Genomic DNA, 27,910 nt, shown 5'->3' with positions numbered 1-27,910 from the left:
AGACCTGCTCCTGGACCCCATGGACTCTGCTGTGAGAATCCATAAAACCCCCACAAGCTCCTAGACTTACAGCAGTCTACACACTGGGAGCAGAATCAGGGGCCGGGCCTGTTTCCTTAAGTGAGGCCAGGGAATCCACTTAAGTGCACACAGGCCTGATCACTGGTAACGTGAGCCACAGAGGTTAGAGGGCAAACGTCACAGTAGAAACGCCATCACTGGAAGAGACCTCAGGGCTGGGAGGGGCCCCGCCAGCTGTCCTTGGACGGGCCTGCAGGACTTCCGCTAATGCTGCTTTTCCCGAGCGTGGCTACCACTTTCTTACTTGGCCTGCTCTTGAATGAGTCTGGCCAGGAACAGGGCTTCCCCACATTCTGCTGGCTGTCTCCACTGCAATCTGCATGCCCCCTCATACACACACGCGTGCACTCGCGTGCACACACACACACACACACAAAGCCTCCAGTCTGCACCAGCGAAGGTAGGCAAAAGGGGCTTATAAGCACTTCTTTTCTCTCAACACTTCAGAAACTTCAAGTCTTTACACTACAGTTACTTTTGAATATTGATCTTAAAACTCTAGCCGGCTCCTCTGGGTATCCTGGGCTCAGCCCTGCATGCACAGACTCCTCAACCACTGCCTGAAATCGGCTGAGAACTGCAGACTCCCTCACCAAGCAACCCCTCGGGCAAAAGTCAACAATCTGTAAGATGTGAAAACACAACCTATAGAGGCACCTCTGTGTACATCTTCATACATTTCCCAGATCTCTTTAAAAGGGGTAAAATTCTCTCTCGGTGGATAACTACAGTACAGAACAGAACAGAGATCAAAGAAAAACAAGAATATCTTAAAGTTCCGGTAGTAAACAGGCATATGATATTATTATTGTTGTAGTCTTAATAATAAGCAATTATACGTTCAAAGTGCTTTACAATCACTTAGCTATTCCTCACAACAGCCCTGTGAGGTAGGTCGACATTATTACCCCCATTTTACAGATGGGGGAAACTGAGGCACAGAGAGGTTAAGTGTCTTGCCCAAGGTCACGCAGCAAATGAACGCTGGAGCTGGGACTAAAACCCAGATTCCCTGACTCCCAGTGTCCTTGAAACTAGACCACACTGCTTCCAAAGAGGCATCCCCAGACTGGCTTTGAGCACGAATTAGAGACGGACAATGTTGGATGAGGTGTGGGTGTGGTGGCATTTCCCGAGGACACGTTAAGATGGAACCTGAGGTGTTACCTGGACTGGTTTTGGCATGCGGGTGTATGTGTTAGTTTAAATGGTGTGTCTGAGCTCCCTGGCCTGCCCGCTTCCCACTGCGCTCTCGACTGGGTCACTGCAGAGAGTGGGGGCCGGAGTGTCAGTAGGTCATGGCGGACCGGCATAAAAAAGGAACTCTGTCAGCTCAGGGCCGAGGGGCCTGCCGGTCTTTGGGAGTTCGGGCAAACTAGGGGTGCGGGACTTTGGCGCGAAGCCAGCTGCCCACCTGACGCAGGTCTGCTTCACCTTTCATTCTGGTATTTTTACTGGCCAGCGTCAGGAAGTTGTGTTCATTTCATTTCTCTGTGGGGCGGCTGCCCTCCTCCTTTGCTCTCTCTCTCTCTCTTTCCCTTTCTCTGAGTCTCTGCTTGGAAGGGAAAACCGTTAAGCCTTTTGCACGTTCCCTTCCAGGACAAAGAGCCACCGGGAGCAGCGTCCGCGACAGGAGGCCACGGCTCTGCAGATGAACCATGGCCCTGCTTCGGCCTTCTGGAGGAGTGCTTTGCTTGGAAGGGGTCTCCCTGGGGCCTTGGGTTTGCTTTTTCCTGCATTTCTTCCGAAATGCTGTTTCAGTAGAAATTAGCCCACTTGAGACTTTTCCCTTTCAAGGCCTTAGCCACAAACGCCTTCCGACTAACGAGTTTGGTGCTGTAGCTCAGGCAGAAAATTCTAAAGCATCCGTTCAAGCATCTGAAACAAATGAATCAGCCAGTGAAATCTCATCTGTTAGCATCTGTTCTCTTCTTAGATTAAAAAAGAAAAGAAAAAAGCCTTTTTTATGGCTTTAAATGGACTCAAGCTTTTAAAAAAGAAAAACACCTTGCCACTTCTTAAACTAAGGTAACTAAATGACAGGTGTCTGCTACTCCACAGATTAAAGGTCTCCTTCTGCACCAGGCCTCCCCAAGGGGGCCGCAGCAGAGCACATCAGGGACTTTGAGTCGCTGGATTCTTGTATACCACCCACCCTTCCCCTCGACCACCTACATCACCACCTGTTGGCTGGGGTGCAGGCTTTCACAGAAACCTAACCACCTAACTCTTCACCAGCTGGAAATAATGGTTGCCTCCTTAAACCCAACCTCCAGACAGGTGAGCAAAAGACTATCCCTCTAAAGTCTTCCTGTCATTAAAGACAGGCAGGCTCCCATCCGGGATGACTGGGGGATAGAGTCTCCTTGGATTTCACCAGAGTATCTTTTGCATAAAGGGAATCCTTGAATGTTGAAAGAAAAAGAAATGAACAAAACTTTTCCCATTTTGGGATCTTTTTTTTTTTTTTTTCCTTATCCATGAGACACTGGACTAATTCACGTCTGCCTCTTGCACAGAAGTCCTCATCTGGAAGGTCTGATGGGGCACTGCTGTGTGATGGGAAGGGGACTGAGCATTTTCAAGACTGCGGAGCTGTGTTCCTTTATTGACTTGCTCTTGGCAGAAACGTGCAGGTTACTCGATGCAGCAGTGATGGAGGGAAAGCAAATGTGGAGTCAAACCGAAGTGGGTATGGCACACGGGGGGGTGGGGTGAGGAAAACAAAAAGGCAGCCTGATGCAGCTTCTCTCCGACCCTCTGGAGAAGGTCGGAGAGAAGGCTGGCTTTAATGAAGATGGATGGACAGATGGAAACTGCACACTCATTCGGACCACAGAGGCCAGAGGACACCGGGTGCCGAGCTCCTCCCGACACAAGGATCCCCTTCGTGTAGAAGGGGACACCGCAGTGGGTCTGAACACAGGGAGACCAGATGGAGCCCCAGGGCTGGAAACCCCAGTGCATCTGTGTGCCCTTGAGAACCATTCCATGGGGAGCAGAGAACGTGGGCCGGTTCTGACCCCGCTCAGACAGACTGCACTTTCCGCAGCACAAGCACGCACATGCCTACGTCGTACTTCTGCGCTCACACTCCACCTCCCACGAGCAAGCCGTCCGTCAGCCACGTGGCACCCCCGACGCGGGGAGAAGCACCTCATCCCACTTCTCGGCAGGCTGTGCCCACGTCTGGGAGCTTCCCTGCGCGTCTGTGTACTTGTCCTAGTGACACTCGAGTGCCATTGCCTTTCGGCCCCGTGTCCCTAACTACTGTGTCGTCACAGAATAGTTCCTCCCACAGAAAGGAAGCGCCTCCTCGTGCTTATTAAATGTAGAGTGAAAATCTACATTTAAAGGCACTTCTAGAACCGAGGAGGCCAAAAATGTAATTAGAATTATCCTTCAAGGAGACCAGAATTTTCTGTTTTTAATGTCTGCTTTGGAATCCGATACACTTTCAGAATTTCTGTCAAGATTATGAATACAACTTAATCTTCTAGGCTGTGTACTCAACATAAATTAGAGTCATAGCCTCAACTCCCAACGGAACCGGGTAAAGATGCGCTGGTATCATCATCTAACAGGAAATGTTTAATTTCACCAAAGAAATGAAACTCTTTCTACAAACAACAAAATGAAAAGGTTTAGGAGAAAAACATTATTGTAACGCAACGTAATAGTCTTTTACCCCATGACTTACAAATGCAGCGTTAGCACCATTTGAACCTGTAACTTAAAAGACTCAGAGAAGCCCATCCTTGAAATATGATAATTACATAGCCACGTGTTGTTTTTCAGGTTTTAAAATATCAAAACACTATATCCAGCCACTAGAGCAGGAACTGAAGCCATCTGATTGGGAAGTGTTGGGGATTTGGGGAAGGAGGAAAGCTACTCGTGTGGTGGTCATGCATGCCTTCCCCAGAAAACAGAAGGATCTCATAACACAGAGCTAACTTCGTTACTCGAAATTATGACATAGCCATCCATGAAAGAGTATGGTCCCCCTCAAGAAAAGTCATCAAGTTCTACCGGCCCCGCCACCTAGAATCCAAGAACAGCACGCAACTCCCCGCAGGAGGAGGGGACCATGACACTCTGAAAACCAGCCAGTCTAGTCCTTCAGGCCCAGGGCCACTTCAGGGAAGCGGCTTCAGAAGTGCATTCATCACACCTTTTCCTTGCACCCAACTTGGCCACGCTGCCCTCAAGAGCCTACGGACCACAGGCCTGTTCAGATTTGCAAACACATCTTTTCAGTTTGCTTTCGTCTTTCTAAGGCTACTTGTGAACAGTGATCAGAAGGAGGGCTGTCCCTTTTGCAGACTGGAGGGGCCGGAGGGGAAAGTTTTACTCACAAATGCCACAGCCTGTGACAGCAACGGGCTACTGGACTGAGCCTGTGGTTCACTGAGCCACCTTTAGGACAGGTGATCAGAGAAATAAAGGCCAGCATGGACTTCAGCTGGACTGACAATCCTTGCTTCCCCCGGCTCTGCTGCTGCCTGGGCAGAGCAGAGGTGTCCTCACGAAGGACACCTACTAACCCACCATCTGCATATGCGTCCACATGCCCTCACTCGTGACCATTCACATTCATATCCTCTTGCAGCAAGCTCACAGACAAGCCCTCCCTTCACTGCACCATCGCTTGGAACACAAAACAATGCTAGGCATTTCTCTCCACAAAAAAGTGAAGGACTATTCTATGCTGAACTCTGCTAATACCCTGCACGGCCCAATGTAAGACTCCTGATGATAACAGGGACATAAAAGTCATTTTAGATTTAACAAATGAACAGGGAAAAACTTCCATATTCATGATGGACTTCAGGCACTTGGGTAGTAGTGATTAGTATGGACAGGTGTTTCTGCCCACTTGCCAACCTCTATAGTTCCCTCTTGCCCATTCTTAACATCTCGTTCCCTCTTCACCTGGCTTTCTCTATTGCCAGCGCTCGCTAACAAATTCCCTTTCCTGGCCCCTCTTCCTGCCGGCTTCACAGGGACCCCCTTCCTCCACACGCCTGCTTCCCGTGCCAGAGCTCTGGGCTTACCTAGGTTTCTACATCCTCGAATGCATGGACCCCGGCTAGAACCAGAGGTTCCTGTAAGCCGCACCCACAGTCCAGGAGCCTAGGGCAGGTCAGGGCTGGCACAGGGGGAGGGACCAGAGGCTGGCCTGGGCACAGAGCAGCGTTTGCACAGCAAGCCTCACGGCCATCAGGAAACACACACAGAGACAGACGCACTGTGACACACACGTGCGCGCGCACACACACACCCATATGCACGTACACACACACCAGGAGGTGATGGATGTTACTGAAATGGACCGAAAACCAACAAGCAGTGGGGTAAGAAACAAACAGAAACAAAACAAAGCACTTGCGTTCAGATGGAAAGCTGTTTCCTGGGCAGCTAGGGCCCGAGCCCGGGGCTGGGGGAGGTGGGTGCCTGCCTAAGGACGCGGTCTTTGGAGAAGCCGGGAGGAGACAGGGTATAAGGCCAGCGCTGGCCCCCCGGGGCCCGCCAGGGCTGTGCCTCTGCCGCCGTCCTGGGGGCCCTGCCACCCGGGCCGTGGCAGGTGCGGGCACAACAGACAAAGCAAGGAGAGGGGGGCACTTACCTCATAGCCCAGAAATGGCTAGTCCGCATTTTGGGGGGTGTGCGGTATCTCACTTTAAACAAAATCCTTGTGGCACTGCTCAACCATGAATAGCCAGCTCTCTAGTATTTCAAATAAGCTTGTAAAACGGTTAGTGAAAAGGGAAGAAGACAAAAGCACAATTCACCTGTAGGGCAATGGTGGTGTTCTTCGCAGGGTATTTTCCCACCAGGCCTTGTTCTTTCCGTTTCTTGAATTTCCTAAAGTAGTCCTGTATCAGGAAAGTGGCATAGAACTTCCCCACGGTTACCTCATCATCTAAACGGAGAGACCAGACAGAGCTCTCCCGAATCAGCACATTTGCACCAGGAGCCTCAACTCTCACTGGGGGCCGGGGCGGGGCGGGGTGGGAAAGCACCCAGGGCACTGAGCTCTGAGCTGAGGACACAGGAGACTAAATCTAGCAAAAAGCAAGGTTTCGCAAAGCAGTTAAGGCTCAAAATTAGAGTCAGTACCATGAACTGATACTCAAAATTGCAGAAAACGATATGTTTGTCATGAGTTTATTAGAGCAGCGTATTAGTAACACTATGGAGTGCTGTCTTGGTTATTTACTGAAAATAAAAATTACAAAACAAAAAAAGACTTCCTGGGTCCTATTTTCACCCCTGTGCATAGGGATTTGCATGTGTAATTACCATGAACACCAAGGGCAATTAACCATCCAAATCCCAATGCTTCGAGATAAAGACAGAGACCTCAGAAAGTGACAGACAAGCTTGGAAGAGGAGGAAGGTTCAGGAAAGTGGCTGCAAACCCAGATTTTCATGTGCCCCGGTGATTCTGTTCCAATAGCCTCCATATGCCATTTCTCTGTTTGTAATCCAGAACTTTTGGCACTGCAAGCGACAGCTCCAACTAACCTCAAAGTTGAGCTTATTTCTGCTTTGCTCGGAATAACTCCAGCATGTACCCCTGGGGAACTGGAACTCCGCTGAGCGTTTTAAAGGTGATGCATGAGGCAGAATAGAGGCTCTGGCTGTCTCATGGTAAACCACAATGAGTTTGCCCAGGGGCCGCCACCAGTCCTGCTCTCCCTGGGGTGCTCACCCCCAGATCTGCAGTGGCCCCTGGGCAAGAAGCTTAGAACCTCAGGAGTTGTAAAGGCTGGGAGGAGGAAGGGCTGCCGGCCCTCAGGCTTTAGGACAGCTGAGCTTGTACCCAGGCTGCCCCTGCAAGAGTTGCATGATGATCTGGGGCAAAGGACTGGGGCAAGGGGCTTATGTTCTCATCTGTAAATGGGGCTACACCTCTTAGAGGAGCAGTGAGCACGACCCTAGAGGAGGCCCGGAAGCACCCGGCCCCATGCCAGGGGGGTCCAGAGTGCCTGGGCTGGAGGACAGTGAGCCAGCAGCCTGCCGACAATGGCATGCACTGAAATGGATGGTGGAACTTGATGGGTTGGGGGCCACTGGGACCCTCTGTATTCACTAATGCACCCTGGGTGGGGTTCAGTCGGTGCCCATGAAGCAACTGTACCCGTCTGGGTACCGCTGGGCTGTTGTACGCACCTCTCCAACTTTCCCTGTCAGAAGCCACTCAGGGTTACTGAGTAAGAAGATGCCTTGGGGCGGCTGGCCTCGAGAAGGGTACTGCGTTCCTCCCAGACCCCAGCCAAGAAGTCATGAAGTGGTGCAGGGCCACCAAAGGGATGAAGGCTTTGGGTAGTGTGTGAAACCCTGTCCTCCATCTGTCTCAGGCTGGTCCAAACGGCCTAATGACGCACTGCCCATGGGCAAGGAATTGAGAGGTGGACAGACCATTCGGGTCTTGACACTTCACCCCTACTTTGCTTTCAAGCTGCTCCCAATTTTGCCCAGGGTACGTCTGGAATACCTGTTCCAGCTGCCTCTACTCTTGGGCATCCATGTTCCCAGAGGAACTCCACATGGGTGTCATGGCCTCTTCACAACGGCTCTGAGATGGTGGAGCTGCTTGCCCCCTTGGCAGGTGGAGCAGGGCTGAATGACCTGCCCTGACCAGTTGAGCTGCCGTGCGAGCCCAGGGCAGTAGGCTCCCGAGCATGGGCCCTCCCCCTCCTCTGCACTGCCCACCCAGAGACAGCTCAGCTCTGGCCACACGACCACCTACTTCTTTGCGGCTGCCTCCCCCAGGGTCCAAGTCTCTCTACTGAGCAGCATGCAGGAGGTGGGCTCACAGTTGATGATCCTGGGGACCCAAGGGGACTCTGCTTTCTGTGCCACAGCTATCCCCTGCAGTCCAGGGTATTGAGTCTTCTCTGTGGGCTCCCAGAAAAACACACTGGGTTTACAAAAGGCCCACCTCATTCCACACTGGGATGCTTCCTGTAAATGCAGGCCTAACCCTTTTCTCCCTTCAGCCCAAATGGTGCTAGCCTGGAGGGGCCCAGGGGGCTCCTGTGGGAGGGTCTTGGCTCTCCCTGGCCCAGAACTGGGGGCGGGAGGGGGCTCAGTGCAGAGGGCTGACTGTGGTTCTGCCCAAGTGGCTACTCCAGAGCAGAGGCAGGCCACCACTTGTTCTTCTCCACCGAGATGCTAAGCTAACTGAGGCTGGGCTGAGGACAAGCCCTCAAGAACAGGAAAAATCAAAGCTAGAGCTGGTTAGAAAAGGGACAGGAGGAATGGATACAGTGAGGCTGTCCGGGCTCAGGCCTGGAGAGAAAGAGATGGGGTCAGCTTTTTGTGCTCTTCGGGGCAAAGGAGCCAAAGACCCAGGTCAAGGAGTGGAAGTCCAAAGGAACAACAGCTCCCGGGAGGATAGGGGACTCCTACAGAAAGGGGGAAGAGCCACGACGTGGCAGAGGACTGAAGAGTGGAGCAGAGGACATGAGCAAGATTTGGAGATGGGCAAGGGGAACACTGAGCACAGGTGATGGAGAGGACAGGCAGGCTGTGCCCGAGGCCACAGGCCCCTACACTACTGACAGTGCAGAAGGACAGATCCCCACTGCTCCTCCGGGGCTGGTGCCTAGGGTCACCTCCTTCTCAGAAGCTTGTGATGACCTGGGGGGCACCTCACACCACCCTTAGCTACAAAGCCACCCAAGATGGGTCCCTACCCCGCTGTCACCAGGCCTGTGAGGGGCTCCCTGAGCGCCCCCCATGGGCCGGTCCCAGGCGCCGGGAGCAGCCAGCCTGGTGGGGTCCGCCGCTCTGGCCAGGGTATGGCCTGCGGGACGCTGAGCCCCTCGGTCCCTGGGAGCTAGCCATCTGCTGGCCCAGAGGACGGACCAACTATTCCCGTTTTCCAGGTGCACCACGGTGTGGGCAAGGCTGGGAACCACTGCTCTACTGGAAGAGAAAAGAAGAAACAGAGGACTGGTGGAACGAAGGCAGTAAAACCCTGCCCCGCACGCACAGAGTGTGTTTGCAGACACCAGAGTCCCTACTTGCCGCAAACCTCTCCAGCACACTAGCGCTTGGGGTCGGCCTGCAGGAGCGCATTCTAGGGACATACGCAAACAGTGCAGTATGCCGCCTCCTAAGGCCTGCTGCCTTCTCCTCGGGGTTCACCATGCCTCCTGCTGCCATTTTGGAATAGATGAACACCTGTCATCCAAGAAATACAGAGAGAAGGCCAGGCCCAGCTGTCGGGCCAAGAAAGCGGAAGGATATTTGGCCTTTACTAGCAGTCTAGCAGAGCTAAAAGCTGATCTGTTTTGAGGGCGTTCGCATGGTGAGCCAAACTCTGGACCTTTTTTTCTGGTCTAATTTAAAGAAAGAAAGCTTCACAGTAATGCGACCACGCTCCCCAAGATGTTGGGGTAAGACTGGTTTGTAAGGAAGGCGGCCGGTCGGGGGGGAGGGGAGGGGGGCAGGGTTTACCGGGACGCACGCAGCCGCTATTCTGAAGCATGCATCTGGATTCGAGAAACAGTGTAGGGGAATACGGCTGCCAAGAGATAACCCTGATTCCATGCCACCACCCTAAAACAGAATTGCTTCAGAATATTCTGAAAGACTGAGACTTGAAAGGAATGGCGGCTGCAGAAAAAGCTCAAACACACCGTTACAACAATCTTACAAAGCAATTTCTCTAAGCCATGCGGGCACTGGGGGCGCAGCTGCAAGGAAAAGAACGAAACCAAACAGTCATTTTAAATGTGCAGTATCGGTTCTCCCGTGGAAGGGCCGGGGTGGTCCAGGTGGGAGCTGTGGGGTTTCTGTTCTCTGGTTTGGGGGGGGGGTTGTGTGTGTGCGTGCTTTCCCTTTATTATTTCTTTGGGGCTGGCTCCGCCGGGCTCTGAGCAGGTGGCTGCGCCAGCTAGGGGTGGCTCCCTCCAGCGACAAAAGCTCACACTGCTCTGGCTTCATGCTGGGGAGCAGAGCCGGCTGCCATGCTGCTCTCTCTCTCTCTCTCTCTCTGCCTCCCAAGAGCCAGAGACTGTCACCTTCTCAGAGGGAGAGGCCTCGGCCACCGTCCTGGCCCAGGGTCCCGGAGTCGGCTTCCAGCCCTGAGCCCGACCACTCTCGAAAGTTGCAGGAGCAGTGACGCTAGAAAAGTGTGGTGGTTACAAAACACACGGAAGGCTCACAGTGTGCCCGGGGCTAGGGGTGGCTAGAATACTGGGGTGGTGGCACGGAGTGAACGGATCCTGCACCTTTAAAACGTGAAAATAAAACAGTCACGAAACAACCACCTCAACGTCTAAGTCCGGTGTACTTAAACAAAGATGGAAAAACGGCATATATATTATATATGTGCATCATATATATATATACATCTGAAAAAGTTTAGTCCGTTATTTTATGACAAATAACAAAAGGAAATAAGCATGCCTGTTAGTTGTGATTCTAAACTCCAGTTAAAGGGACATTTTCGGTAATTATGATGGTAAACTCAGTCTTGAGAAGAACATTTCAAAAATACCATTTTCTGAAAGCTATGTTTTCTGAGACATTTTCAACAGGATGTTGAAGGATAAGTGGAAACTAATTTTAAGTATTTCATTTTGGTTGAAAAAAATGCAGGCTGTTTTGAGACAGTAAGCTTGTTCTCCCAAGGTTAATTCTCCCACTGACCACAAAATCCCTGCCCCAGCCATCTGGGTCTTGGGTCTCCTTCCCACTGAAGCCTCTCCTTTGTCTGAAATGGGCCTCCTGTTACCCCCAAAAGTACACTGAAAGGCTGCAGAGCCTTCTTTAACTGTGGGCCGAATGCTCTAGAGGATAGGTAAAGCATTCTGCAAGCCCGCTTTGGGCTTGCTGGAGATCCTCGCATTCAAGCCAATGCACTGGCCAAGAACCACTTAGGAAACAGACCGCACTGACCACCGGCTGGAGGGACAACTTGGTCAAGCAGCTTCATGCTGGTTTTCTTCCAGATTTTCTTGATCACAGCTCGGAGTTCTTCATTAGCTTGTTCCAGGTTCCCTGAATTCAAAAAGCAAGGGGGGAAACGAGCCTTGCTTCTCTTAGCCAGCTCTCCTGTCTGTTCCCACCAGGGCTGCTTCCCTCCCAGCCTGGCCTGGAGCAGAGCCCTCAGGTAGGATGGGGATACCCTCCCCCCGGGCTCTCCAGGGGAGGGGTGGCAAATAGTGGGCGAGCCTTCCACAGGGCAGTCGCTCCACCGTGGGAACCGTTTTATTCTAGAATTCAAGGCCAATGCAGCCTGATCTCATCCTACCCTCCCACAGCCAAGACCCACCCCTTCCCATGGCCCCCAGCTAGAATGCCTTCTATTCCTCCACTGTCTGTTTCAAACCCTGCCTCCATTTCACCCAGATGAGACTCTCTCAATTCCTACCTCACGTACTCGTTAGCACCACAAAGCCTGGTCTTGTATTACTCGGGCTGACGCCTGTCTCCTCACCTAACCTGTGGTCCCCAAGACCACCCTGCCTTCTGCCTCTCCCGGTGATGCTGGCCGGGGATGGGTGAGCACATTGCCAGGGGTCCCGGGAGCTTGGGGAGACTGGCTTTGTGCAGAGGTCCCCCCAGCGCCCGGGGGCCGCTAGCAGACAGCCTCTGCTGACTGCAGCTATGCCTTGCCGGCCCCTCTTCCGTCTCGTCACAGAGTGTGTCGAGAGTCGGCTCCTTCAGGGCCTCCACTTTCCCACTTCCTGTCACTCCTCAACCTGCTGCAATCCGCTTTCCGTCCCACTCTCACGTCATCACTGCGCCAACCCCAGCGGCCACGCTCCAGGGCTGACTGTGGCCATGAAGACCACTGCGGTGTGCTCTCCGCGGGGCAGATGCTGCTGCTAATAGGCCCCAAGGGCCAGCTCTGTGCTCGCCCGGCAGAGGGGCTCCCACAGACACCCTCTCATCTCGGCCTCGGGACTCCTCCTGATGGAGGTGTGTTTATTCCTTTTCAACAGAGAAAGAAGCTGCAGCTGAGCGCCGTGAAACCCTTCTCTGAAGGTCACCCAGTAGAAGGGCAGCTGGTCCTGTCTCTGCCCTACCCCCCTCCCTGCACCTAACTTCTCCTGCTCTGTAGCAAGCAGTGGCAGGAGTCACCATAAAACTTTCTGGGACAAAGGGAAGCACAAAGGCAGGCAGAAAGGGATGAGGGAGGCAGGGACAGCCAGCGGGCCAGGCACTCACCGCCCCCTTCCCCACATCCTCCCCTCCGACAAGAAAAGGCCCGGTGGGAGAACGCAAGGTGCCATAAGGCATCCTCCCCACTTGCAACCCGTCCTGCCCAGGGACGCTCACCTTCCGTCTTGATTTTAAGAGCTGTTCGAACCAAAGCAAACAGGGTTGCATTAAACATGACCGTCCCATCGCTGTTGAGAGGCATGTTCATGGCCACGAGTCTCTGTAAACATAAAGTTTCTCAACAGAAGGCAAATGATGGATGACAGCCATGTCCCTTTTCGGTGCTGGTTCTCTGTTTATCCCTTGCTTCCTTCTAATCAACAGTTCAATTCCACCACTCCTTGGGGAGCCCCTAGCATCTGGGGGGACTCGGAGCTGACACCGATCAAGGCTTTAGTCGTGAAACGCACATGCTGGCACGCGGATGGTGTGCTTTGCTTGTTTTCAACCCCAACCATTTAAGACCTGACGAGTGCTCTTCTGTCCCTCCCCGCATCCTGGGGTCAGGCCTCCCTTCTGGGCACATCCTTAAAGCTGTCGTGAGGGTGAGGCGATACACAGGTATGACAAGCCAGGCACACGGCCTGGGGCTTGGGTCCTCACCATTCCCAACACAGGGAGTGTCCTTTAGGGAACCCCTGCCCTGGGGGGACCACCTGGTAGTGTTTCCTACAAGTCCACACAGCTGCTCTGTCTGGTCTTCCAGAGCAGGAACCCCACCTCCTGCTTCTCTTCTCCCTCCTGGTCCCTTGAACACCAGCCCTGGGAGCTGAGGAGGGGGCGTGAGGGGGTGACCGCATCTCTGGGCCCTCCCCTGCGTATGCAGAGGCACATCCAGCTGGGATCAGGGGAGACTGTGGACTTGAAGATTTCAGGGGAAGCCTGGCATGGGATCAGAGCTAAGTAAGTGGTACTTGTAATTGTTAATGGTTCCAAATTTCTTATTTTGGGCTGGTAACGTGTCCTAAGAGATTTTTAATGCTTTTTCTCTTCCCTATTAAGGGACTGGAATCTCGTGTTTGCATGACTCATCCCACCTAAATTTCTAGTCCTGTCTCCAAACCCTGCACAGGCAGCCAGGAGAGCCTGCATGTCCATTCGTTTTTCCTGGCAAGTCCCTGAATCAGCAAAACAGACCACATTGTGCCTCAAAGATACTTAGATCCTTATATAAAAGGGTCTGGAAACATAAACGCAAAACGACAGCCGTGAGCTGGAACCCATCTTGTTCTTGGAAAGCAGAAAAGAAGTTGGTACTGAAAATTTATGAAAAAAAGTCAACTTCTGTGGCTTACTCTCTGTACCTTCATCCAGAGTCCAGGCTACAGAGAAGCAACGATGTGGGCAAAGACCCAAGGACCCGCCAATGGGGTTTTCTGGACTTTCAGGGCAGAGAAAAATGAGTTGGTCTCCAAAGATTTCTTTGAAAGCCTGAAATACATTGTAGACTCCACTCTGTTACGCTGGGTTCTGTCTAGAGCTGGCCCAGCAATGCTGGGTAAAACCCCTGAACACAGAATCGCCTCGGACCCATGGGGAGAGGTGACCAGCTGTTGTGTGTCTGGCTGGCTTTCTAGGGGCAGGTGCAGTAAGCAAATCTTGCATGTTTCTCCTTCAGAAAGGGGAATTCTCTTCTGTTGCTACATTGACTCAAGGTGGTTCCTTAGGAGCTCTATGGAAGAAGAACAAATCTCAGCTGGGGCTCACAGAGAGCATGGTGGGGAGTGAAAACTACAGAGGTGGGGTGGGGTGGGAGATCTGGGCCCAACCCTGAGAGGCCACTGCTGATATATGGCTCACAGGGACAGGCACTCTGGCGGCAGAGGGATGCGTGACCACGTCCACGGTCACACAAGCTAGGAAATATCCAGGGCACCACGTCTTCTCCATCCTACTTCCTAAGCAGACCTTCCAGCCCTGCCCTCCTCTGTCCCCACCCCTGAGTGACTCCCAACAGCTCTCCGGTTGGTCTCCTGTTTACTCCCCCATCACCAAGGGGCAACTTCCCACCATGAAACTCTACTGATGCTTCTTTTGTGGGACTCAGCCTGGCACAGAGGGCTCCTTGGAGCTGCGCTCAGCTTGTGCCCGCAGTCCTCTGCCACTTTCCCTTCGCTCCAGCCATACCAGTGACTCCCCATGTGCCAACACAATGATCATCCTTCAATCTCTGCATCTAAGTTGCGTTCCCTTTCTGCAATGCCCTCCCGCCTCTGTCCTTCCGGACCTGATGCAAATGTCACCTTCCCCTCCGCCCACCCAGTGACAAATGACACAACCCCCTTCCTATTCTTACTGTTGGCTGACAGGGTGTCCTAAGAGTCACAAATCTGATAGCTCCTCAGGACAGGAACCACACAGGAACCACATCATCTCTGCGTCCCCCGTGCACCTGAAGGAAGCTCGGCAGAATGTCACTGAGCGTGTGCTGAATGAAGTGGGGAGTCCCGCTGAGAGGCCATCAGACACGCAAACAGAACCTTACCTTACAGGCTACTCTGTGTGGGCATAATTTCCCAAACCCCAGGGGAGGCTGGATGCGGCGGAGCAGAGTGACCACATCGAGGTGCTTGATCCTTCCTCTGCAGATGGAGAACAGCATGAGGGCCGGGGAAGCGCTGGCTGGCCTGAGCTTTCAGTCCACCCCACTTTCCACAACGATCGCAGCCAACACTCCAGAAACAGCCCACACAAGTTACATGGAAGCCTTTTCAACTCACTTTGCCTCAGGGTCGTATTCCGACCATATCCTTTTGAATTCATCTAAATGGTGAGGCCCCAGAATAGACCAGTCCCGGGTCAGATAATCAAAGTTGTCCATGATGACAGCCACAAACAGGTTGATGATCTGAAAAAGCAAATCAGAGGGGCGCCTGGGTGGCGCAGTCGTTAAGCGTCTGTCTTCGGCTCAGGGCGTGATCCCGGCGTTCTGGGATCGAGCCCCACATCAGGCTCCTCCGCTATGAGCCTGCTTCTTCCTCTCCCACTCCCCCTGCTTGTGTTCCCTCTCTCGCTGGCTGTCTCTATCTCTGTCAAATAAATAAATAAAATCTTAAAAAAAAAAAAAAGAAAAGAAAAAGAAAAAGCAAATCAGAGCAAGCCTGCTTCATCCGTAGTGGAATGGATAGGGTTAGACCCTAGTAAGGGCCTCCTAATTATAAGAGTCGTGAAATATCTGGAACTCATTTCTCTGAGAGAGGCCATAGAAACTTTCTTTCTGGAGAATGCTGAAGAAAAAGGCAGGCTCCCAGCTTTCCGAAATGGTTTTGGTATAGTCCCAGGGGAGACAGGGGGCTGTGTCATCTGGCCTTTTCAAGGCACACTGCAGTTTTATAATTTCATGGCCACCAAACAGCTCACGCTTTTGAGTCACTGCTCTGTGATAAAGCGGCCCTAAGATGCTGGGCTGGTGACTGTCCCGAGCCTGTTAGTGAGCCTCAAACCCCTGCTGAGAACGAAGGTGCTAGTGACACACACCTGCTGAAGCAAAACCTCCTATTGCCAAAAGAAGCCTAGAGTGCTATCAACACACAGTACCCACAGCGATTCGAGGCGGCAACATCCGTGGTCTGAATCCCCAACGCCACACAAGCATCGGTCAGTTGAGAAAGAGGGCTGTCGTGATCACCTACCAGAAACGCGCAGAGCATGTAGAAACTGATGAAATAAACAATGGCAAAGTTGCTCCCACACGTGTACTCCTCCCCGGGGCTGTAGTCTGACTCGGGGTCGCAGAGCTTCCCCGGCAGGCAGGCCAGCATGATCTCCTGCCAGGCTTCGCCCGTGGCACACCTTGTTTAGATGAAGAGAAAGGGCTTTTTCATAGACAAAAGAGCAATTTGAAGCTTAGACCTCCACGACATTTTTAAGAATTTTTTTTTAAAACAGAATTTTTAATTAGAGCAAAACCTAAGTGATTTGGGGCAAAAGCCAGTTCAAATTAGTGAAAATTCCTAAACTGAAATTCCTTATTTTCAAATGGTACTTCTCTGAGTGAGGCCCTGCTACAGCTCCCTTTAAAACAATCATATGATACAAGCACATTAATTCTTTCTGTATAAATGGATGTTTTTGTGTCTTCTCTTCTTTAAATGCTCATGTTACAATCTTAAAATAACTAATTTTTTTAATGACCTGATGCCTGACAACTTGATTAGATCCCCGCTCAATTTAGTTGAAAGCAAAGAACTGAAAACTACCGAACTGCAATGACTCTCTATTTAACCATGAGAATTGTCAGAAATTACCCATATAATTTCTAGAAAGTTCTCTCACTTCAAGGCACCTTGTTTATAAAGCTAGTTAACTGGAGTTAAAAACAATCCTATAAAATCTGAAACTGTGCATCTTGGATGTTTCCCATAGGCTGTACAAAGGCCTTTCTGTTCTTTTTTTTTCCCCCACTGTCAACGTGTACTTTAATGGCCCAAGGTACATCCTAAAAGCCGAGAACTTCTTCATATTTCCCCAGAATGAAATCATAAATCACCCACTTTTAGATTTAGTCATCTACTTTCTGGGGCACCTTGGAAGACCAGCAGCTTACAACATCTGTTAAATGGAGATGACACCACCTGGCCCTTCATTGGCTCCAGTTAGGATAAGAGGTTAAATAGGTTTAAGCTCTTTAAGAAATATATACCTAGGAAATATTCATGTAATTTTTTTATTATAATATTTTTAATTATATTATGTTAGTCACCATACAGTACACATCCCTAGTTTTTGATGTAAAGTTCCATGAATTCATTACTTGCATATAACACCCAGTGCACCATGCAATATATGCCCTCCTTCATACCCATCACCAGCCTATCCCATTCCCCCACCCCCCTCCCCTCTGAAGCCCTCAGTTTGTTTCCCAGAGGGCTTTCTGTTCTTGCTAAATTTCCATGTTCCTGGGGGTGTTCAAGTGCATGCTCCCACGCAGAAGTGTGCATCCTACCATTTTCCTGGTGGCCTTAGTAGACTTACTAGCTTCCAAAGGGTAACCCTTAAGCCGGCCACAATCTGAATGACCATGGCAGTTTCCACAACCCAGCGAAACCCCCCTGTGACTGAAATGCTACAAGGTCTCCATTCAAGAATACAGAACAAACACAACAAGGCACCATGATCAACCAGGAGGGGCCGCACTGCTGGCATACAGCAGGTGCCCTGGGGCACTCTGGAGCCCAGAGCCAGAGAGAGATGTGCCTTCGTGGGACTCAGTCACCTGAAGAGCAGCAGCACCGCCTGGGGAAAGGTCTGGAAATTGTTGTTCCTGTTGATCTGGTTGTTATCTCTCATAGCAACCTTCCCAAACATCTAGATGAAGAAATTATTAGGGAAATAAAGATTCTGTAAAACAAAAACTAATAGTAATAATACCTCCTCCCTTCCAAAACACTCTCCACAAAGCATATTCTGCACGTGAATTTAGAACTAACACAAGCTTGATCAACACCCAGTAGGGCTTTCTCATAGCACTCGGCACCTCACTCACTCTGCAAACGTGGACGGGCTCCGCGCTCACCGCTGGAGCGCGGTGCTGAAGTCAGGCGCATCCTCACCTCAGGGAGTTCCTACCAGGCAACAAGACAGACCCCCAGGCTGCGAGCTGGCGCGATCCAGCTGGACAGGGCAGCACATAACGGATCTGCAGCCAGGGGCTGGGGTCAGAGAAGGCCTCTGGAGGAGTGACATTTGTGCCCAGAACTGAAGGCACAGTGGAAGCTAGTCAGGTGGGCAGGAGAGTGGGTCGTCTGGGCAGAGGAAGCACTGCCTGCAAAGGAGCAGAGGGGACATGGCCCAGGAGCTCCAGGAAATGAAAGGAACATGCGTGTGCGTAGACAAAAGATCAGGCTGCAGACAAGCGTGGGGGCCGGAGAGCCACAGAAAGGAGAGTGGCCTTTCTTGGGAGGGCAAGGGAAGTTAGCTGTGGGTCGCATAGAAGAGCAGGCCATTTCAGAAGAGCCTGGAGAAGCCTCCTGAGTGAACTGGTGATGGTGTGTGAGGGCAGCTCGCGGGCCTCTGAGACAGCTCTTGTTTTGTGGAACATGAGGTCGTAAAAGGCCATTTGGGGCACACAGCATCCCACGCTCAATTACAGGGGCTCAAGTAGGTTGACTCTTCGTTCACAACTCCCAAACAGATCCCTAGCGAACTGCAAATGTTTCTGTGCCTTCAGATAAGTAAGCGCAGCCCCTCTCTGCCTCTGGAATCACCCCACTTCTCTGACACTCACATTCCCGCTTATCTGAAGGACAGCATCCAAAACAGCAGAGCATGTAGCAGAGAGACCCCCATGAGGTCCAGCAGGCTGCTCTCCACCCTCCTGTCCTCCTGGAGGCTGTGCCTACCCCATTAGGGCTCAGCAGTGAATGAAACCCCAACCCCTTTCCGCACCCCCGGAGAAGCGGGAAAGAATCCTGCAGCCTCTCAGCCACGGTCACAGAAGGGCCTGGCTTTGTGCTTAATTTTTAAAAGGTGCTGCCCGTGCCAACTAATGATCCCAGTGCAGCCCCGCCACAGTGTCTGGGAGCAGGTGGTTTCAAGCAAGAATTTCAGCTGGTTGTGATAAAACATAACTTTCCAGGCTATCAACAGACTTCTGTGTCATTAAATATCTTCTTCATAACATCAGTACAGGAACTAGAACAATTTCAGCTTCACTCGGTGTGGTGTTTCCTGTTGCTGAAACCAACCGTGGGTTTTCTCCATCAGTTGAATCTCCCAAGACTCAGATTGGGGGTGAGAAGTACCACCAAACCCAGCCTTCTGTGGCATGTCCCAACCCCTCTCGGCTCTTCTGAGCCTGGCTGTCCCCCGCACAGGCACTTGCCTGGAAAGTCAGGACCCTGGCTTTCCATTCCCCCTGGCCAAGGTACATCTTGCCACAGATCTGGGGCTACCCTGCAAAGGGGACACAGGGGGAAAGTGGCTAGTGCTTACCTGCATGCCAATCACCGCATAGATGAAGAACAGCATGGCTATGAGGAGGGCGACATAGGGCAGTGCCTGGAAGAAGGAAGCAGTTGGCTCAGCGCCTGCCTCTCCCCCCTCCCCCACACCGTGACTGCTCCGGTGCAGAATGAAGACCCAACACAGGGCAACATGCTTCTCTTTTCTGGGTTATGCTGAAAGGATGTTGATGGTGAAGGACGACTTTTTAAACCCCAGCCCAGCACAGTAACTTCAGTGCTGAGTATACCATCCATGCACACACCTAGTGTCACGAAGCTATGGTGGGATGTGCTTTCCACCATCATTGGCAGTGTACCCTGACCCTAAATAAAAGGTGTCAGGGCAGACATATTGCCCTCACAATGTTTACATGCATCATTGGATTCCTTTGTGAAATTATCACAATTGATCGAACGATTCCAGAACACTGGATACTTAGATTGCTTCCACTTTCTTTCCTGGGCATGTCTAGGGTGGGGGTGAGGGGCTACTGTCGATCACACTGCAAAAGAACATCTTTGTGTAAAACCACCCGTGTCTGCTTAAGGTGAGGTCTTGGGAGTGAAATTACTGGGGCCGAGGGGAAGAACCACTTTCTGACTGGTGCTGCAGAAAGCAAGGCACCTTTCTTAAAATGCACTTTCTGAAAGAACGAGAGTTGGGGGTTGGGTCAGGGAAAAGAAAAGGAGCTAGCTGGGTTGTCACCAAACCTGGGCTCTCCTTAAGAACATTAAATACAGGTATATGTGTGGGGTCAGACTCTTGGTCCTCCCATCCCGTTCCTCAACTACTTTTCTAGGGCCTGTCGTGTGACAGATGTCCATCACGTGGTACACCTCCAGGTAGTGGCCAGATTGTTGAACTCAAAGCCAAGCACACGATTAAAACATTTACTTTCTCTTTTATCCACAAAAGGTCATCAGAAAGCCAGTGGTTAAAAACTTTCCCACTGTGTGCCAGCTCTGGATCTGGGACTGCTTGCTGGGCCCAGTGCAGTAGCACCGTCCTGACGGCTGACCGCTGATCAGAGCCCCACAGGGTTAGTTCCAGGCTCTCCTCACCATAACTGTACACATTTCCTGCCTAGATTACTGAATCTTTAAGAATTCTGTTGGCACTGTTTCTCAGTTTTGTGAACTACCACTTTGTGCAATGAATTTATCTACAATGGCCAAACTTTTAAAAAGAAACATTTTAATAATTTCTTTAAAAGTAAGTATGACATTATTGCATGGACCTATTCCATTTTTACAGCAGTTCACTCACAAACTTTGGTACTTTATATTAATAACAAGTGTCTGGGATTTGATCCCTTACCGAGACCAAGGCTTACGTGAGGCCCCACTTGCTCTCCCCTGCCAGCTGCATCCTCAGTTCTTTCCACAACGTCAGGTCCCCTGCCAGGATCTGTGATTTCCCTTAAGTTTTTGGATCCACCCCCTTTCCCAGATGCCATCCCTTCCCTTTATATGTTAAAATCTTACCCAAGCAGAAAAACGCTCCCTGGGGTGTTAACACCAGTTACCTCAGAGGTGGTGGGCTTAGCTTGAATTTTTTCTTTATGTGTCTTTGGATAGCTTCACTTGTCAATGTGTTTATTTCAAAATAAAAATAGTCACAAAGATTCATGGTTCACTTTCTAATATTTATACATAGCGACAATTCCCTCACATAGGCGAATATTCTAAACAGGAATCTGTACCCCGCCCGCAGTTAATTCAGTCTGGAAGACTAAAATATCTAGGGTGGGGGACTAAAAGGTACAGAAGACGCGGGGTCAGTCCTGGCTCAGGAACAGACGCAGCAGCCTGGAGAGTCACAGATGACAAGTGAGGCCTGGCTTATGCCTAAACATCCTCAATGCTGTGACCCTTCCAGGCACTGGGTAACGCAGGGGCTGGGGACGGTGGCCGGCTCAGGTGGAGGGCTCTCTGATTCCTACCTAGACCGGCCAACAGACAGGACCGCGGCAGCCCTAGGAGGAGGAGCCGTCCTGGCAAGAAGTGGCTCCGTTTACAGGGGTCTGCTGGGACCTGCCCTCTGTCAGATGTCACCCTCCACCACTGGGCATTCCAGAGAGGACTGAGGGGCTTGGAGGCTCCCCATCTCTATCCGTCTTAGAAACATTACACCTCTCCTCGGCTGTGGGTCCTTACTGCCTTCTGTTTCCTTTAAGCGAGTAATCCTGTCTGATTTACCGAGTACGGCTGGGTCAGGTGCCTCCGTGTTCCACATGCTCTATTGACCCGGGGGTCACACAGAGGCCATGCAGAAGGGAGCCCGGGTCCTCCACGACAGAGGACACTCACTGGCTCACATGTGACCTTCCAGAGCAACAGAGAAGCCCCCGGCCTGGCTCTTACCTGAAAGGACTTTATAAAAGTCCACAGCAATGTCCGGATGCCTTCCCCCCTGCTGAGAAGCTTCACCAAGCGCATCACTCGGAAAAGACGGAAAAAGGTGATGGAGATTCTGTTGCTCTCTTCAGAGTTCTGAAGGGTCATCAGGAGAGGTCAGACCCAATGCAAAGGAGAACATGCAACACTTTCAGAAAAACAGCAACAGATGCAAACGAAGGTGACAGAGGTAAGAACGGAAGATGTGTTTCTAGGGCCTTTTCACCTTGGAAAGCATGATACGAAAGGAAGAGTTACATGCTAACAACACAGGGCTTGGGAAACTGCGTCCACACAGCACATGCATGTCCACGTGGTCGAGTGTGTTAAGAGGAGAACGCCCGGCTGGTCGAGAGTACTGGACACTGATGATGAATGCACACCACCGCAGACACCGTTTTGGAAGGACAACCATGGAGGATACAGAAACACTAGTGGGGAAACTCAGCATGGTCAAGGAAAAGGCCCAGCCCCGGGGGACTCGTCACTGAGCTTACCCCGGGTGTGGCAGTTGGGACAGGGACATTTTCACTTTCAGTTGGCTTTAAGAAATCAAAGATTGACAATGTATTAATGAACGGAAAGGAAGCAGTGGTTCAGAAGGATGGGCCCCTCCCCACTTTTAAAAAAACTTGTGGTTTTTGTCTTAGGACAACACGGCTGTTCCCTCCCTGAGAAAATGCCAGGAGCTCTGTCTGAACCTGGACTTGAGGGTGGGCAGCCTTGAACATAGGTTCAGACACGCTGCCTTCTGATTCACATCCCAGGCCATGATGCTCCGAGGCTGAGGGGCATCCAGTAAAAGAGAAGGCTGCAAGACCTCCGCTGTCCCCAGAGACAGACATGCAGAGTGGGGCCCTGCTTCTCACGGGCAGGCTAGCTCTCTTTGCTGAGGCGGGATTGTGGGTCCGGGGAACTAACTGTTCTGCAGCAGGCAAGGAACAGGAGGAGTCGCCCAAACGGGGCAAACAGGGGGCACCTGCATGCACCCCACATGCCTCCTGAGCCACATGCTGGGGCAGGGCCTCTGAGGAGGTGGGCAAACCAAGTCAGTGTGAACGGGAGAGGGGCTGGTTTCCCCCCAGAAGCCTTCAACGCCCAGCCTCCAGCCTCGACCGCTGTCGGAGAAGACAGCGCTCAGCCCTGAGTGAGTCTTGGGAAGCAGCAGCTTAGGGTCAGCTTGCCCTGGGTTTCTGCACTTCCACCTCATCCGGGGTCTGGCTGGGCACCTGTCGCTCAGGCCGCAGGGGGCTGGACCACAGCGCTCACCACCCTGTGGGCACCTGCTTCACTCAGTGCCCAGCACGGACTCTGGCGCTTGCTAGATAGATGTTCAGTGTTTCAGAGAATGGAAGGAGGGTGTAAGCAAGGTCTAACGAACATCAGGAGACATCTTTAAATTAGTAAGGGCTGAGCAAGAGCCATGGACTGACAACCTCCCTGTTCCCTTTAGGAGGGTCCCCTCCACTGAAGCAGCTGGTCTACCTGGTAACCGACAGAGGAATGAGCCTCGTCTGGTTGGGGGCCAGGGCCTGCTGAGTGTTCCCCAGGGTTTCTAGGGAGCCTACTACATGGCGTGTCTGCACGGCCAAGGGATGTATGCACACACAGAGATGTGCACATTAATCTGAGGGGTTCTCCTCCCTGGGGATACAGGGAAAGTAAGGGCTCCACTCTCAACTCACTCTCATTAACAGTTGCCTCCTGCGACCAAACATAAAATTCATGGAAAATAAGGAGTTGGGGCACATCCTATTAGAAGTGAAGTTCAGCAATGTGATGACAAACCCAGGACTAACAGGTTCTGATAGGGTGAAAAAGGGTTCCCTAATTCACCCGGGGTTGCTCAGAAGGTGAACCCTCCAATGGCAAGATCCAAGCCCCAGTCACTGTCTTTATTTTCCTCTTCTTTTGTCTCACCTGAAGACAAAGAACATCTTCTTAAAGGGACAGATGTTGGTTTTAACTTATGACTTGAACAAATGGAGGAATTAGTTCTCCGAAGTTCTGTCTCCCAATCTCCCTACGGCTGCGTGCATGAGGCTTTTGGGTCTCACCCACGCAGCTGGAGTGGGAGGGTGTGTGAGTAGGTGGGGGTGTGCGTGCACGCCTCTGCCTGCCTATGCTCAAGGGGGCCAGGGTGTGCCGAAGACAGAGCACTCTACAGGGACACTTTTGAGATGTCCATAACTTGTGTGTTAGACCTGCAAGAATAAGAGGGCTATTGGTCAGGGAGACACTCTCTGGCTACAATCTGGCCCCAGCTCCTTCTGCTTGTCCTACCCATCCCATTCCAAGTCTGGTGGACCTCTCAGCACCCCCTCCCTCACAACGTGGGAAAGTCAGTGGCCAAACTGACATTTGACGTGCACGTCTCTTTTCCAACTGATACCTTTGAAGTATGACACATTTTGGACTATGAACTTGAAACCTGGATATTCTTTAAAAAAAAAAAACAACGAAGAGAACGAGACAGCATTTGTGGAGGGACATGTCAGCACAACATGCAGAAAGGAAGGACAGAGCAAACAGCACACCAAGCCACGTGCACCCCAGTGCAGCCTGTGACACCTCCTCCATCCCTCAGTGCCGTGCTGGGCAGGGAGCACCTCCTCCGTCCCTCAGTGCCATGCTGGGCAGGGAGCACCTCCTCCGTCCTTCAGTGCCGTGCTGGGCAGGGAGCACTGCCGCGGGGGAGGAGGTTGCTGGCAGCATTGGGGGACGATGCAAGTTGCCAAAATATCTTACGAATTGGACGGACCCTGAAGATGGCTTTGCCCAAACTACAGATGTCAGCCAGATGCAAAGGGCAGGCCAGCTCTCACCCTGGGCTGCACATTCCAACTGCCTGGGGCTCTTTTGCAGAATCTGATGCCTAGGTCTCACCCCAATGATTCTGATCTCTGTGGGCTGGGGCGTGCCAGAGCTTTGGGAGTTTTAAAAGCTCCTAGGTGATTCTAAGGTGATGCTCAAATAGGGAACTACAGTCCTAAGCCAGGGTAAAGCTGAGCACATCTTCAGATGGTCACTCACGTCAACGAATTCCTTTTGGTCTGGATGGGCCATACAGAGGGGAACCCCTAGAAATGCCCACTCAGACTGTTACAGCTGAGCAGTGCGTTCTTTTGGAGTTGATGAGGGCTCAGTACCCAAATGATGCAAACAGGTTAACTGCATCCCCAACTCGCCCACAGGGGGTGGAGGAGGCTAGGAAACACGATAGGCTTTGGATGCTGTGGTTGGAACATGGGTGAGCTGATGCCCTGCGTGATCCAGGGATCAACTCCAGAACGCCCTCAGAGGCTGACACTGGAAAAGGGTTCACTCCCTGGGTAGTTTTCCAAAGATAGCCACCAGGGCTGCATGGTCATTCCTCAGTAGCAGGGGATTCCAGTGCCATCTCCGGGCTTGGGCTGGAGGCCCTCAGTGGCTACTTCTAACCCTGGGGACCACTGTCTTCAGCTGGGAACCCTCAGCCCCAGGAGGCCACACTGTATGCTGGGGTCGTGAAAGCTCCTTAGACCCCAGGAGTGCACCTGATGTCCCCTCCAGCCCCTTTGCACAGCGTTCTCAGGCAGGCTCTCGAGATGTAGGTTTGGGGTCAGCCCCCAGCAGCTACAGGAGCCAAACAATCCCTGAGCTTCCCAAGTGCAACTGAAGAGACCAGTCTGTACTTACTGTATTAATTCCCATCTCTTCTCAGAAAGGCTGAGATGATGTGGTTTTCCACTTCAGACAGGAAGCAAACCAGCATCCCAGAACCTCCTAGAGAATCCACTCTTTGGGGGGTGGGGTGGGGGAGAGCCTCCCTCTGGCTACTTCTTACCTGGCACATAACACTTCTGAGAGGGAGGGCTATACGGATATATGGGAATGTTGAGCCTATGTCCAGAAGTCAGTGACCTGGTCCCCAGAAAAGGGCTGGCACCTGGAACGGAGGGCTGAACAGCCAGAAGCTGCGTACAGCTGTCGGGCACCTGGTCCAAGCTGGGTACCTGACAGGTCAGGGACAATTCTTGGGTCCCTGGGAGGGAGCTCCTTACTAACTTTTCACATGCTCTTCAGTAAGTAAGAACAAGACAGTCATGGCTTCTGCACAAGTATTTCGCCACCCCAGCAGCAATGACAGAGGGAAAGGACTCAGTGCTGGCAACAGCCACTGCCCGGGTTAGGGAGAGCAGGGTGCTAGGTCATTTTACCATTCGAGGCACCAATAGGCATCCAAGGGTGAGCAAAGGCGAGCCTGCCAGTCATCATCTGACATTTTAGCAGCTTGATGATGTTATGACCAGATGTGATAAAGACAAATCTGTGAGAGCCATCAAACCATGGTCAGACCAGGGGGGAGGGAGTATATAGGGCAGGGGCAGCAGGAGGGGGTCGAGGGGGCATCAAGCAGGACAACAGAAAGGGCCATCCAAAATGTTTTTGCAAACAGTACAAATGCAAGCTAGATTTCTCATTTGCAGGCCAGATCAATCATTCTTGAAGACGATGTTGGCAAGCCACACAGCCAAGCGTGACTGACCAAGACGGCCCTGCCCCAGACCCCACGTGGAGACTGGGACCCAGGGGATGGGAAACAATTTAGATGACCACAAGCCATAAATAGCACACCCTGTGAAGCTCAGTGAAAACCAAAGGTGGGGAAGCCACAAACAGGTATACAGTCTTTAAAGTGCTTTTGCGTTAACAACGACATCACCGTATATATGTTTATATATACTTGCCGCTACAATTTTCTAAAAATAAAACCAACATGAAAATCAATTAGGCAACAGAAAAGAAAGATCAACAGAGGTTGGGGGAGAGAGCACGGCAAGTTAAATATTGCAAAAAATGATGACTTATTGCAGCTAAAAACAGCCAACATGGACAAAGGGTGTTCAAGCTGAGCTGACCCAGGAGCTTGGGGGTTAAGGCCAGCCCAGGGATAGGACGTGCGTTGCTCCTCTGGGGAACCTGGCATGTGTGGGAGAGGGGGCTGGAGGAATTAACAGGTCCACCCTTAACAGTTCTACCATCAGAGGTAAGGACACCCAGTCTCTCTTTTATCTTTGTGTGCATGGCCTGTGGACTGTACGTGCCCAGGACACATGTACTGAGAGACTGAATACGTGAGAAGGTGGCTTTGAGCATTTTCCCTGCACTGTGATCCAGCCCAGACTGCTGAGACCTCCCATGGGGGCCTACCACCCCGGGGGCACAGCTGGTTTTGCCAACAGCCGAGGGAGCATTTGTCTTGAGCTTAATCTGACCGGAGGATAAGTCACTGACTAGAAAATGATAGGACAATGGTCACTGGCGTGATTTTTGAAAGTTTTGAGTGCCAGAAATGGGCCCCATGAAAGCCTGTTTTGTGCAGACACTCCAGAGTCAAATGCCAACAAGAAAGTTCAGTGTGAGTTTTTGTACCCCTGCAGCTTTCCTGGTGGATGCCACGTGAAGAGGGCTATGTCTGAGACACTGATGAGCAAGGCGGGACCAGAAGGGATGGGGACGGTGTGCTTCTTGCCCACAGCATATGGAAGGGCAGCTGGAAAGCTCGGTCACGTGCTGTCAGCCTAGGGCACCAGCGCCACACCCTGACAGCCGGCAGGGGGATGAGGTACTGGAGAGCTGGCTTGTTGGCTCAGTGAACAAACCTCGGCCACATCCTGGTACCCAGAAACCCGGTATTTACGCCCACCGCCTGCACATCCCTTTCAACATGGAGCACTGCAGGGAGACCCGCTGAAACTGTAGTTCATTCTATTTTCATTTCCATTATAGACCATCTCTGACTTATGGAAGGGTCTGTGCCAGAATTCTGACGTAAGCAGACTTTGACAAAGGTTCTAAGTGCTTTACGTCGGGAGATGGTTAAGCAGGCAGACATCTAGTCATAAACGCAGAAGAGAGCCCACGGCAGCCCAGTTAGGGTCCTGCTGTTCTGCTATTGGCATTAGATTACTTTATAACCAAACATAATCTACACCTTATGGATGACAATAATATAGCTGAGTTATGGAATATTTCATATAAAGTGGAATTTACCTAAGTCTGGGCTCACAGAGGTTAGGGGATGTACCTTCCAGGGCCTGGGAAAATACCACTTCAGTCCCTTGTCATGGCACAGATTGGGGTGCTGTGAGGCACACATCACACCCTCGTGGACATGTCTTACAGTCCATTTCACTTGTTAGTCCATGGAAAATCTACCCTTGGATAATAGCCTTGTATCTCCCTAATACTTTAATTTTTGTAACTAGTATTTTCACAAATATCTGCATCATTTTATGCCCCCGACATACCTATGA

At 51.6% G+C, this 27,910-nt stretch overlaps 1 protein-coding gene across 1 annotated transcript in view; it reads right to left on the bottom strand.

Annotated features, from left to right (window-relative positions):
• The window catches only part of CACNA1D (calcium voltage-gated channel subunit alpha1 D), a 322,101-nt gene that overhangs the window by 18,359 nt on the left and 275,832 nt on the right, over positions 1 to 27,910 (bottom strand). The window contains 10 exon segments of the mRNA XM_034658480.1: positions 5,877 to 6,007; positions 11,002 to 11,103; positions 12,388 to 12,490; positions 14,756 to 14,852; positions 14,991 to 15,118; positions 15,903 to 16,062; positions 17,486 to 17,577; positions 19,204 to 19,269; positions 21,579 to 21,707; positions 22,109 to 22,153. Of these exon segments, the coding sequence (XP_034514371.1) occupies positions 5,877 to 6,007; positions 11,002 to 11,103; positions 12,388 to 12,490; positions 14,756 to 14,852; positions 14,991 to 15,118; positions 15,903 to 16,062; positions 17,486 to 17,577; positions 19,204 to 19,269; positions 21,579 to 21,707; positions 22,109 to 22,153 (1,053 nt within the window).

The sequence above is a fragment of the Ailuropoda melanoleuca genome, chromosome 4, assembly GCF_002007445.2.
Source record: "Ailuropoda melanoleuca isolate Jingjing chromosome 4, ASM200744v2, whole genome shotgun sequence".
NCBI lineage: Eukaryota > Metazoa > Chordata > Mammalia > Carnivora > Ursidae > Ailuropoda > Ailuropoda melanoleuca.
This window is presented reverse-complemented; position numbering and strand designations above follow the sequence as displayed.